This window comes from Nyctereutes procyonoides, unplaced genomic scaffold, assembly GCF_905146905.1.
Source record: "Nyctereutes procyonoides isolate TBG_1078 unplaced genomic scaffold, NYPRO_anot_genome, whole genome shotgun sequence".
NCBI classification, from domain to species: Eukaryota; Metazoa; Chordata; class Mammalia; order Carnivora; family Canidae; genus Nyctereutes; species Nyctereutes procyonoides.
In genome coordinates, this window is record NW_026575043.1 from 39,211,705 (window position 1) to 39,224,923 (window position 13,219).

The 13,219-nt window shown below is 44.5% G+C and overlaps 1 protein-coding gene and 1 pseudogene across 1 annotated transcript in view; one reads left to right on the top strand and one right to left on the bottom strand.

The window, feature by feature from the left end:
- The window catches only part of SLC5A1 (solute carrier family 5 member 1), a 72,712-nt gene extending 69,669 nt beyond the window's left edge, over positions 1-3,043 (bottom strand). The window contains exon 1 of the mRNA XM_055323362.1: positions 2,737-3,043. Coding sequence (XP_055179337.1) covers positions 2,737-2,847 — 111 coding nt within the window. The 5' untranslated portion in view covers positions 2,848-3,043. The remainder of the gene's footprint in view (positions 1-2,736) is intronic.
- Positions 2,846-13,219, top strand: part of LOC129508308 (U2 small nuclear ribonucleoprotein A'-like) — a 42,845-nt pseudogene continuing 32,471 nt past the window's right edge.

Consider the following 13,219-nt stretch of genomic DNA (forward strand, 5'->3'; position numbering starts at 1 on the left):
GGCTCATGAGTTGTAGTTTAACAAGCCCTAGCATAAGGGGGTTCAGGATAGCTTAAATGAATCTTCCAGAAATAATAAAGTCAGAGATTCAGCCTAAATACAAAATCCCCCAAGAAACAGGTGGTTAAAGAAAAATGGAAATATACAGTGAAGAAGTGATAAGTTCAAATCCAAATATGATTGGATGAGGCAGCACTGGAAAAGGGTAAAACAGAACAAAATAATGTTGGAAGAGATGGGGATGGTGACAGAGGGACATTAACTGTAGGTGCCTTCTAAGATAAGGAAACACAATAGGCCAGGATAGCTCTGTCTGTGCAGCCCAGAGAACATGCAGGAGTTAAGATGCCTATCTCCAAAGCAAGACACTTTTGATACTCCAGTAGAAAAAAGAGGAATGTAAACTGGAAGAAATCCAGCACGTTAAATGATCAGGGTCCGGAGGCACTGGACTAATGGTGAAGAGTAAATGTAGACAAATATTAGCAGGCTCATTAAGTAGCATTTAACAAGACAAGTGGTACTGATTCACAGATATTTGAAAAGTGTAAACACCATAATCAGCAGGACTAGCAGAGGCTAAAATAAGATTGGTTAGGGGAAAAGAGATTATCAGTGATTGTCTGGGAAACAGGCAGTATGGCACAGTTAGCAAATCATGGATTCACATCTTGGCTACAGCAGTTATAAGCTGGGCAGGGATGAGGGGAGGAAGTTAGGTAAGGTGGTAAAGCCCCTGGTACTATGGAAAACCAAGAGTCAAAAGACCTGAGTTCCAGGAACAACTCCATGTATTGCAACCTTAGGCAAATCCCAACCACATAAGGCTTTAGTTTTTTTCTTGTAAAATGGGGGTTAGCATTCCTGCCCTCATCTTGAGGCTTTTTGTGAAGATATCCTACCCAGGTGATCATTTTTGCCCATTTTATGTAAAAGGACAGAAACAATTCAGGGCCTGGCTCATACCTTGGAGGGGAAATGATAACAATATTTAAAAAGACTCCCAGACTCATTAAGCATTTTCAAGTTCATCTCTACAGATCCTCACAACAACATTGGAGCGGTCTTAAGAATAGGTAAGATTGTACTTATTTATACTTAAGTAAACTGAGGCTGAGGTGGTTACCCAAGGTCATATAGCTAGAATCATGTCAAAATCAATAATAAACTTGAGAATCCTGGCTCCTAGTTGGACTCTTCTGGGAAGGTGAGACTACTGGGGAAAAGTCAGTCACACCTACCCCTTGTGACACTTGGAGAAGATTTTAGTCACATCTGGTTTCTATAACTACTTTAAAAACAAACCAAAAAAATACTTCCTTTTATTCCTCAAAACAAAACAAAACTCTGTGATCATGGAAGGGTTAATGTCCACCTCCTCCCCTCTAAATCAAGAGTTCAACTACCAGCTGGCATCACAGCCTCCTGGCCCAACACTCACCCAACCAAAGCCTTTGAGAGTGTCTGGAATATATGCACTTTTTGGATTGTTTTTTTTTTTTTAGGATTTATTTATCTATGAGAGAGAGAGAGAGCATGCACACAAGTGTGGTGAGGGGCAGAGAGAGACTTCTCAAGCAGACTCCCGGCTGAGTGCAGAGCCAGAGCCCAAAGAGCTCAATCCCATCACCCAGGAGAACATGATGTGAGCTGAAACCAAGAGTCAGTGGCTCAACTGACTGAGCCACCCAGATACCCCCAGAATATGTGCACATTCAAAACACCTCATCTTCTCTACTTGCTGGGTGTGCCAGAGTCTGTCATAGTGAAATTTCTAAGTTCCAATTTCTAAGACTGCTAAGAACAAGTTTCTCTGGTTTGGTGTGTCCCTAGTCCCCAAGGGGAGCCACAAGCACTTCCCTCTTCCCAGCACCAGGCCATCCTCCAGCCTTCCTCCTCCTCCACCCAGCTTTGCCAACTCTCACTCATTCCAGCCTCCTGGGCTTGCCCGTCAGCCTTTCCTTTCCGAGGAAGACACCGGCAGCGCTTGTCCATTTTGGGCTGCCCCACAGTCCCTGCAGCTGCCAGAGGCTTCTACCCTTCCTGCTGTAAATTGTTTCTTTTCCATCCAAAACTCTGTGACTAAGAAGAGTCAGGACAGTCCTAGCTCCTTGGGACTTACCTCCCAAGCCCAATGATCTTCCCTGCAACCCCAAACTCCCTCTCCTGCCCCTCACACTGGCGCCCAGCCTCTCCAATTCCCCCCTCATCCTCCTCTGCTCGCAGGTCAGGGGTGTCCTCCCTGGACCTTCCTGGCCAGCTCCCCTGGACACCCCTCTTGCTTCTGCTCAGTCCTTGCTTGCCCCTCTCACCTCACACTGTGCCCCCCTGAACTCCTCTCAAGCGCTTCCAAGTTATTTTCAACCCACTCCACTGACTTTTTTTTTAGAGGCAGCCAACAGCACTATTTTATTTTATTTTTTTAATAAATTAATTTTTATTGGTGTTCAATTTACCAACATACAGAATAACACCCAGTGCTCATCCTGTCAAGTGTCCCCCTCAGTGCCCATCACCCATTCACCCCCACCCCCCGCCCTCCTCCCCTTCCACCACCCCTAGTTCATTTCCCAGAGTTAGGAGTCTTTATGTTCTGTCTCCCTATGCACTCCACTGACTCTTAAGCCCCTGGTTCCCTCCTCAAGGCTCCCCAGGGCTGTCGCTCCTCTGTGCCCCCGCCCCCGTTCCCCCTGGTGGCGCTGTCCCCTCAGCCCACGTCTCAGGGCCCTCACATACCCACAGCCCCACAGCCATCACCACCACAAAGTAGATGACGATGACAGAGATGTCGGCCGCATTGCGGATGCGCTCGTGGGGCGCGAGGGGTGAGGCAGTGGCGTTGGTCATGGGGCTCCAGGTGGTACTGTCCACGGCGGCGGCAGCAGCGATGTTCCCCTCCCTGCCAGGCCCCTTGCTCCTTATAGGGCCTCCGGGTTAATGATCAGCCCCGGGGAGGCGGGGAGAGGGCACCCGGGGCTCCGCGCTTCACCGTCGGGGAGCAGCCTTGGGCGCAAACCGCACGGAAGGAGGAGCAGACGGAGCTGTTGGCAGAAGGGTGGCAGGCCGGCAGGTAAGGGCTGTTCTGAGAGTGGGGAGGGGCCGGCCAAGGGGTGGTGCCCGTCTGGCACAAAGGCCCGCTGTGCTCCTGCAGCGGGCACCTGGCAGGGCAGCCTCACCTGCTCTGCCGGGGGCAGAAAGGGCGTGGCCTCACTGAGGAACCAGGCTGCCTGGGGCCAGGGGCTTAGAGGCTTCAGGTCGCCTGCCACCTGCCATCGGACCAGTCCTGAGCCCTCTGCGGACAGGCTTCTCCATGTGTAAAATGGGTGTAGGACTGTTCCCAGGAATCAGCCAAGTTCCCGGTTCCATGGAGAAAATTCTGGGGAGGACCAGTTGTTGGATATTGCTGGAAAGAAATTCAGAACAATTGCAGTCTCTTGGCCACAGGGACAGCCACCCACATACCCATCTTTCTGACTCCCCTGCAGCCCTCAGAGGCACTGCAACCCCCATTGTGAGGAGGAAGAGAGATTGGGAGAAGGGATCCCACTGAGAGCTATTTCCTTGCCCTGTGTCTGTCACCCAATAATGTGATTTGGGGCCTTTCTGAGGCAGGTAGGAAGGAAGATACTAGAGAATCCCTTCCATGGAGCTCATCAAACACTGACCCTTCCTGGGGACTCAGCCTGCCCATCTGGAAACACGTCTAAGCCAAAAGTCAGGGCTCAACACAGAGATGGCTGAGAGAGGAAGCACGAGTCTCACTCAAGGACAGAGCTAGTCCTACAGCCTAGGCCAGGGCAGGCCTAGTTCAGAGGACGGTTGGGGATGCTTGCAGGTGCTGGCGCTGGAGGCCACAAAGCAGCCACTTTGGAGATGGGAACCTTGCTGGGGTGATAAGGTATAGGGAGGGGGAAAGACCACATAAACCCTGCCAGGATCCTGTTCTGTCTCAGGCGCTCCCTGCTCACCACCAGACAACCACCCAATGCCCAAATGCCAGCAACTCATTCCTTTGTAACCCACTGTCTCTGAAGTCTACTCCCCCTTTCCCTATCAGCATTTGCTCTTCCTACTGAAGCTACAGTCAGAGAATCATTATTTGGGCAGCATCCATGTAGGTCTTCCCCCTTTCCCTCTACCTGTTGCCCAGGACCCATCATAATGCTGGCCATAGGGAACAGGTATTCCTCTTCTGGAGAACCTGGAAGTAGGGCTCTTCAACATGGATGCCTTCCAAAACTTCAAACTCAGCCATCAGCCACAGCTTCAAGCAACTCACCTTTCATCCATGTCTATCTGTTCCCAAATTCAGCAGAGCATTTTCACCTGGCTCTGACCAAGCAGAACCTCTGCCCTCAGGGAACTTCCAATCTGGTCTGGAAATGAGCTCATCCACAGCAAAAATTCAGTCCTGAAACCCCAGCTTCAGGCAGCCAGCTCCTGCCAATTTCCAAAAGTGAAGTCTGGCAATGAGAACATCTGAAAATGAGCAAGAGGAAGGATCTAAAGTACTAAAGGACTTCAAACAAGGGAGAGACCAACCTTTGAACTGTCTTAGACAGAAGACCATGGTCAGAGAAGGAAAAGATGGTAGCTTGGAAAAGACCAGAAAATGTATTCGTTCATTCCTTCATTCATTCTTGCAACAAAAGAATAGCTTCTATGTGCCAGGTCATGTGTGCCAACACCAAGGATACAGCTGTGTACAAGATTCACAGGGTTCTTGCCCTCACAAGGCTTTTAGTCCAGTGGGGGAAATAGACCATCATCAAAAATGAGACAAATACCTATAAACTTAGCATTGTGATATGTGCTTTGAAAGAGACATACTAATATTCCAAATCTGTAGCAAGGATTTTGACCTGGAAATGAAGTAGAGTTGAGGGAAGGCCTGGAAAGGTCTGGTTTGAAAAGGGCCATGACAAAAGACATGAAGAGAAATCTCACAGAGGAAGACATAGACATGGCCAACAGGCACATGAGAAAATGCTCTGCATCACTTGCCATCAGGGAAATACAAATCAAAACCACCATGAGATACCACCTCACACCAGTGAGAATGGGGAAAATTAACAAGGCAGGAAGCAACAAATGTTGGAGAGGATGCGGAGAAAAGGGAACCCTCTTACACTGTTGGTGGGAATGTGAACTGGTGCAGCCACTCTGGAAAACTGTGTGGAGGTTCCTCCAGGAGTTAAAAATAGACCTGCCCTACGACCCAGCAATTGCACCGTTGGGGATTTACCCCAAAGATTCAGATGCAATGAAACGCCGGGACACCTGCACCCCGATGTTTCTAGCAGCAAGTCCACAATAGCCAATCTGTGGAAGGAGCCTCGGTGTCCATCGAAAGATGAATAGATAAAGAAGATGTGGTTTATGTATACAATGGAATATTACTCAGCCATTAGAAACGACAAATACCCACCATTTGCTTCGACGTGGATGGAACTGGAGGGTATTATGCTGAGTGAAGTAAGTCAATCGGAGAAGGACAAACAGTGTATGTTCTCATTCATTTGGGGAATATAAATAATAGTGAAAGGGAATATAAGGGAAGGGAGAAGAAATGTGTGGGAAATATCAGAAAGGGAGACAGAACATAAGGACTCCTAACTCTGGGAAACGAACTAGGGGTGGTGGAAGGGGAGGAGGGCGGGGGGTGGGGGTGAATGGGTGACGGGCACTGAGGGGGCACTTGACGGGATGAGCACTGGGTGTTATTCTGTATGTTGGTAAATTGAACATCAATAAAAAATTAATTTATAAAAAAATAAAAACAAGAAAAGGGCCATGAAAAGAGGAGTGATCCAGGTAAGGTGGAAGGGAGGGATGTACCAGGACAGGACAAGTTCGGGCTAAAAATAAAAAATAAATAGGGAGCCAGAGTGGTTCAGTTGGTTAAGCATCCAACTCTTGATTTCAACTCAGGTCATGATCTCAGGGCTGTGAGATCAAGCCTCACATCGGGCTCCACACTGGCTGTGCAGCTTGCTTAAGATTCTCTCTCTCTCCATATCTCCCTTCCCACCCCCTCTAAATAAATAAACAAACAAATAAATAAGCAAGTATGTCACCAGCAAGTAACCCCTCTACCATGGGGGTGCGCTGGGGGAGGCAAAGAGATCTCCAGGATGCCTGAGGCCCTTTTGCAATTTCTGTTCCTCAGTGGTCTCCTCTAAAAGGACAATTTAACTCAACACAACAGCAGAGATTCCTCAAAAAATTAAAAATAGAACTAACATGTGATCTAGGAATCCCATTTCTGTGTATATATATCCAAAGGAAATGAAATCAGTATCTCAAAGGGATATCAGCACTCCCTTGTTCATTGAAGCATTATCCACAATAGACAAGTTGGAAAGTTAGAGTGTCCATCATCAGATGAATGGATAAAGGAAATGTGATACATATACATACTACATATATGTATATGTGTGTGTAGTGGAATATTATTCAGACGTAGAAAAATAAGGAAATCAAGCCCTTTGCAAAACACTATGGATGAACCAGAAGGACATTTTGCTAAGTAAAATAAGCCATAAATAAAGACACATACAGTATGATCCCATCTATATTTGCAATCTATAAAAGTCAAACTCATAAAACCGGAAAACAGAATGATGGTTGCCAGAGGCTAGGAGGTGGGAGAATGGGGAGATGTTGGGCAAAGTTTATAAAATTTCAGTTATAAGATGAATAAGTTCTGGGATCTAATGTAGAGTATGGTGACTATAGTAAACAATATTGTATTCTTGAAAGTTGCTAAGGGAGTATATTTAAGTGTTCTCACCATAAAAAAAAAACACACACACACAGACAGACACAAGCACACAAAATGGTAGCTATATGAGGTGCTGAATGTGTTAGTTAACTTAATTGTGGTAATCATATCACACTATACATTAATTAAATCATCACATTGTACACCTTTTTAAAAAATCATGCTGTACAACCTAGTTTTTAAAGAAAAGAATTATTTCCCCTATGCAGATAATTCCAGGGGAACACAGTAAGATGCACCACCTGCCCCTCACAGCTGGCCAGAGCTGCTGGGCCACCACTAATAAATAAGGATCCTATTGGCTGCTCTTCTGACCTCACTGGTGCCAGCCCAAATCAAGGTCTGGTTACAAAAAGGAAACTTATTACCTTAGAACCCTGAGAGAAAGATAAAAACTGGCCAAACAGCCAGAGTGTGGGGAAGATGAAGCTGAAGAGGAAAGATAGACATAAGAGCAAGATGCAGACCCCATCTGAGTCCACACAGATTCACAAACTCAGGTCAGATAGAGGTCCTAAGCTTGAAAAACCAGGTGCCCACAGATTCACAGCTAAACCTGACTGTTAGGAGAATATTATTCAAATGACTCTGAGGTGACTAAGCTAATATCTACAGATGGCAGGGGAGGAACCCAGGATTTGGAGTGTAATGACTCATCACTGAGTGGGAATTGTTTCCTCTTCTCTGCCTCCCTTTTATACTACTCATCTATCCAGGTCCCATTGGAGTCCTACCTCCTTCTACCAGCCAAGGAGCTCATCCCCAGCAGGCCTCAAACGTGCAGTGTGACCTCTCACTGGCCAAACTGTGCTCCATAGCAAGGAATCCCATGGTGTGATGGCCAGTTCCTGAATTCTTGTCACTCAGTGAAATAACCAGCGTAGGTGCAGAAGCAATGAGTTTGGAAAGTTACCTGGAGAGGGGAAACCACATGACTGATTTGAATTGCAGCTCAGCCATCAACCAGCAGCAGACCATAGATAGCTCATTTGAAATCTGTGATCCTCTGTTTAAACATCTGTATAATGACATAGACAAGGACTGTTTTGTGTATGGATGAGGTCCAAATGAGATGAAGGTGCGAAGTGGCCTCGTTGACAACAAAAAGGCAAAGGTGAGTACTGAGAGGGCTGCTATGATTTTCTCTCTTCTTTCCCTTTCCTTGTTGCAAGCTCATTTGTGGGAAGCAATCTGTTGATTGGTGTATTAGCTTCTTGTGGCTACTATTAAAAAATTACCACAAATATGACAGCTCAAAACAATGGAAATGTATCATCTCAAGGTTCTGGAAGGCAGAAGTCCAAAATTGGTTTCACTGGGGGAAATCCAGGCTTCAGCAGGACTGCATTGCTCCGATTTTAGGGAAGGATACTCCCTTGCCTCTTCCAGCCTCTGGTGGCTGCCAGCATTCCTTGGCTTCTGGTCATATCTCTCCAATCTCTGTCTCCATCTTTTCACATACATGCACATGTGTATGTGTGTGGGTGTGGCTGTATGTGATAAAATATACATAACAAAAATTTGCCCATCTTAACCCTCTTTAAGTGCACAATTCAGTGGCATTAATATATTCACAATGTTGTGCTACCATCACTACTATCCATACCCCAAGATTTTTTCATCATCCCAAACAGAAACGCTCTACCCATTAAACACCAACTTCTAACCTTTCCCCTGGAAACCATCATTCATATTTCTGTCTCTATAAATTTCACCATTCTAGGTACCTTTATACAAGAGGATCCATACAATCTACCTCTATCTTCTTTTTTAAGATTTTATTTATTTATTCATGACAGAGAGAGGGGCAGAGACACCAGCAGAGGGAGAAGCAGGCTCCACGCAAGGAGTCTGATGCAGGACTTGATCCCAGGATCCTGGGATCATGCCCTGAGCATGAAGGCAGACGCTCAACTGCTGAGCCACCCAGGCACCCCTCTACCTCTATCTTTACAATGCCTTCTCTTCTTTGTCAAATTTCCCTCTGTCACTAAGGACATTTGTGATAGTGTTTAGGACCCACCAAGATAATCAAGGATCATCTCTCCTCATCTCAAGATCCTTAACTTAATCACATGTGCAAAGACATTCCCCCCTTCTAAATAAGGTAGCACTTACAGGTTCCAACAATTAGGACCTGGTACCTGTGGATAGCCATTATGACTCTACTGTAATCAGTGATGGTAAAGGAGTCTGAATGTGGAAAGATTTGATGGAGGAAGCAGGATTTTGGAGCTGCTTTGGGAAGGGTGTAGGAAGGAGGGCACTGTTGAATCTAAGCCTAGAGAAGTAAAAGCCAAAAAGCTGCCAGGCAAAGATAAGGTAGGATAAGTGAGAATGGCCAGGAAAAGGAACCAGTGAGTTGAACCCAGGCTGCTTGCCCTTCCTCTTCAGCCCTCAAGCTGGTATCTGGCATGAAAGGAGTAAACAGAAGGACAGACAGTAAGAAGGACAAAGGGCTCCTGGCCATCCCTCTAAAGCTGAAGTCGACAGGAGTTGACCTCTGGTGTCTCCATCCAATCATCTGAGCTCTGGCTAGGCCACCTTGGACAAACCCCCTATGTTTGTTGAGAATAACCTCTATAGTGGAGATCCCATTTGAACTAACAGAGGCTTGCTGAAATCCCACTATGCATATAAGGTTTGGTCTGGGACCAAAATCCTGGCTGCTTGGTGGTGGGCTGTAGCTCTTTCCTCTACATCCTAAATCCCAGACAAGTTTCAGGAAGAAGCTGCAGAAGATTCTACGTAGCCTACCTCAGCCCTGGTCCTTAACCTGGGGCAGCAGGAATAAAACATGGCCCAGAATCAGGAAACCTGGGTTCAGGCACTGGTTATTCTGTCAAGGGGTTTTAGACAAGTCACTTCCCTCCACCCCAAGACTGTTTTTGTTCCTATCAAATTGGCAGAATTTGACCAACTGTTCTCTTAAGAAGATTCCTGGTACCAATTCTATGACTCTATTCAGGGCCTTGATTTTCTCTAAACCTCTGTCTCTCATTTATAAACTGGGAGCAGTAAGCCCTTGATAGTTGCATATCAACCCCACTTCATCCTAAATCTCACCCCTCACCCCATCTGCTGGCCCCAGGGCTGACATTTTCTACTGCTAATTTCTAAAATTGGAAAGGGGGACTATGACCCTCCCTAGACACTCCTCACCAGATGAGCTCAGCAGCTCTAGAACAGTATAGGAAGCATATCTAGTTGAAATTGTACCTCGTATGGAAAATATTTCATCATACTTCCAAGCACATATTTTGTGTTCAATAAAATATTAACCTTAATCATCATCTTCACCACCTGTCTCAATTCAAAGTTACAGGGCCCTGAGCTAGGGACCTGCCCTCAAAGAGCAGAAGACAGATATAAAAAGGAAAACCTATACTGTGTTTCAGGACAAGTGGTACAACTTTAAGCTTTACAATGACCCTATTTTTATGGATAAAGTGCTGAAACTCAAAAGTGGTTAAGTAATTTGCCCAAGCGGATAAATGACCAAGCCAGGGCTCAACACCATGTGGGTGTAATACCAAAGCCTATATTTTAGTTACTGGAAAAGAAGGGAAAGTGAAGCCTTAGCCCTGATACCAAGCCTACTCCTCAGCTAGCATCCCTCTATTCCTCCACTGCTTCGTCCCTGGATTGACACTTGGATCCAACTACCTGTAAGTTTGAAACATTTCACAGAGTCACTAATTATAACAGATGCAGGTAAAAGTCAGCAGGATTACCAGCACTGTCTTCTGCCAAGCACCCTGGTTTTTTGAAAACCCACAGCCCACAATGAGAGCAGGTGAAGTAACAAAGTTAACTGTCACTCAAGTCTTAGAGAAGTGGGCTTTCTGACAGCCATGCCTCATTGTGACTGTCACCCCATTAGTTCTAACTCCCTCTGTGATATGAGACAGAGAGGCAGCTCCCAGCAGGAAGCCTGCAGGTATTGACTGAAGAACTCATCAAAGCTCCTACCTGTGAACCTTATCCCTACACAGCTAATTGCCACCCATCCATCAACCCATACTGAGGATAGAATTCCAAGAACATAAAAACCAGGCTTAAAAATCCTTGGGCAACAGAAAAACCCACAAAGGTAACAGTGGGAATGGCAAGTCATTCGTATATTCAACAAATATCAGCTGAACATCTGTCTAAGCATCAGGGGTATAAAGTGAACACGATCAATTTAGTCCCTGTCAAACGAACAAGGGGTGGTGGAAGGGGAGGTGGGCGGGGGTGGAGGTTTCTGGGTGACGGGCACTGAGGGGGGCACTTGATGGGATGAGCACTGGGTGTTATGCTATATGTTGGCAAATTGAACTCCAATTAAAAAATATGTAAAAAAAATAAAAATAAAAAATCGAAGTGAAAAAAAAATTTAGTCCCTGTCTTTCAGGAGCTTAAAATATATGCATGTGCTTAATGGGCATGGGATTTCCTTTTGAGATGATGACAGTGTTTTTAAACTAGATAGAAGTAACAGTCATGTGCGCTTGTGCCACTGAATTATTCACTTTCAAATGATTACTTTTATATTATGTGAATTTCACCTCAATTAAAAAATAAAAACTCATAATCATGCACAAGGCATCAGGCCTGGAGACATTAAAATTTAATTCCCACCTAGATGATTTCTTCCCAGACCATTGACTGGTCCTAAAATTTCATGAGTTTCATTCATTTGTTCAGCTAGTCATTTGACGAGAATGAAAAGGTGAGCCTATCTCACCATCAAAGACTATCCTCTCCCATCTAATGGCTGGCCCTGATAATTCTACATTAAGAAACTTCATTCATTCATTTTTTCAGAACATCCATTCTACACCAGGTACTGGAGTTACAAACTTGAATAAGACACATTTTCTGCAACAAATGCAAAAGTGCAACTATCTCTTCAAGATACTGATTTCATTTCCTTGGTATATATACCTAGAAGTAGGATTGCTGGATCATACAGCAGTTCTATTTTTAATATTTTAATATTTTAAAAATTTTTTTATTTGGGAGGTGCCTGGGTGATATAGATGGTTAAGCATCTGACTCCTGGTTTCAGCTCAGGGCTCAGATTGTGATCCCAGGGTCCTGGGATTGAACCCCAAGTCAGGCTCCATGCTCAGAGTGAAGTCTTCTTGGGATTCTCTCTCCCCACTACCTCTGCCCCAGACCCCACCTACCTATATGATCTCTCTCTCTCTCTCTCTCTCATAAATAAATAAATCTTTAAAAAATATTTTTATTTGGATCTATTTTATACACAGTTTCAGGTATATAACAAAAGTGCTTCAACTTCTCTATATATTATGCTATGCTCACCACGACGTAGCTACCATCTATCACCATACAACACTTTTACAATATCACTGATTATACTCTCTATGCTGTGCCCTTTATTCCTATAACTTATTCATCCCAAAACTTGAAACTTGTATTTCTCACTCTCCTTCACCCATTTTGCCTATCCTTCCACCCTCCTTCCCCCTGGCAACCATCAGTTTGTTCTCTGGATTTATAGGTCTGATTCTGCTTTTTTGTTTGCCTGTTTATTCATTTGTCTTGTTTTTTAGACATAGGAGTGACCCAAATATTCAGCAATAGACAAATAGATAAGGAATATATGATACAACATACACACACACACACACACACACACACACACTGGCATATTATACAGCCATAAAAAAGGATGAGATCTTGCCATTTGCAATAACATGAATGGACCTAGAGAGTATTATGTTAAATGAAATAAGTCAAGCTGGGGAAGACAAATACCATATTATTTCACTCATATATGTACTCTATTCTTAATTTTTTGAGGAAGCTCCATGTTTTCCACAGTGGTGCATCAGTTTACAGTCCCATCAACAATGCCCACGGTTCCCTTTTCTCTACATCCTCACCAACACTTATCTCTTGACTTTGTGATAACAGCCATTTTAAAAAGGCATGAGATGATATTTCACTATGGTTTTGATTTGCATTTCTCCAAAGATTAGTGATGTCAAACACTCTTTGTGTACTTGTTGACTTCTCAGAGTTCCTTTAAATTTCTTGGATATTAAAAAATGATAACAATGTGAGGTGATGGATGCATTAATTAACTTAATTATAGTAATAATTTTAATATGTATGTATATATAATCACATTGTACACCTTAAATATATATAATTTTTCCAATTACACCTCAAGAAAGTAAGGGGGGAGAAAACAAGAAAATACACACTAGCCGAAAGAAAAATTTTAAAAAAGACACACTCACTGCCTTGAGGCCTTCCCAGTTGACAAGGAAAGTTTACATCTGATATGCCCATGCTGTTCCCTATGGAAGGACACTTTCTCCTCTGGTCTTCACCTGGCTAACTGTCATAATCCTTTCATCTTAACTTGAATTTTTTTCAAAGAAGCTTCTTGACTTGCACCCCACCCCCAGCCTGAAA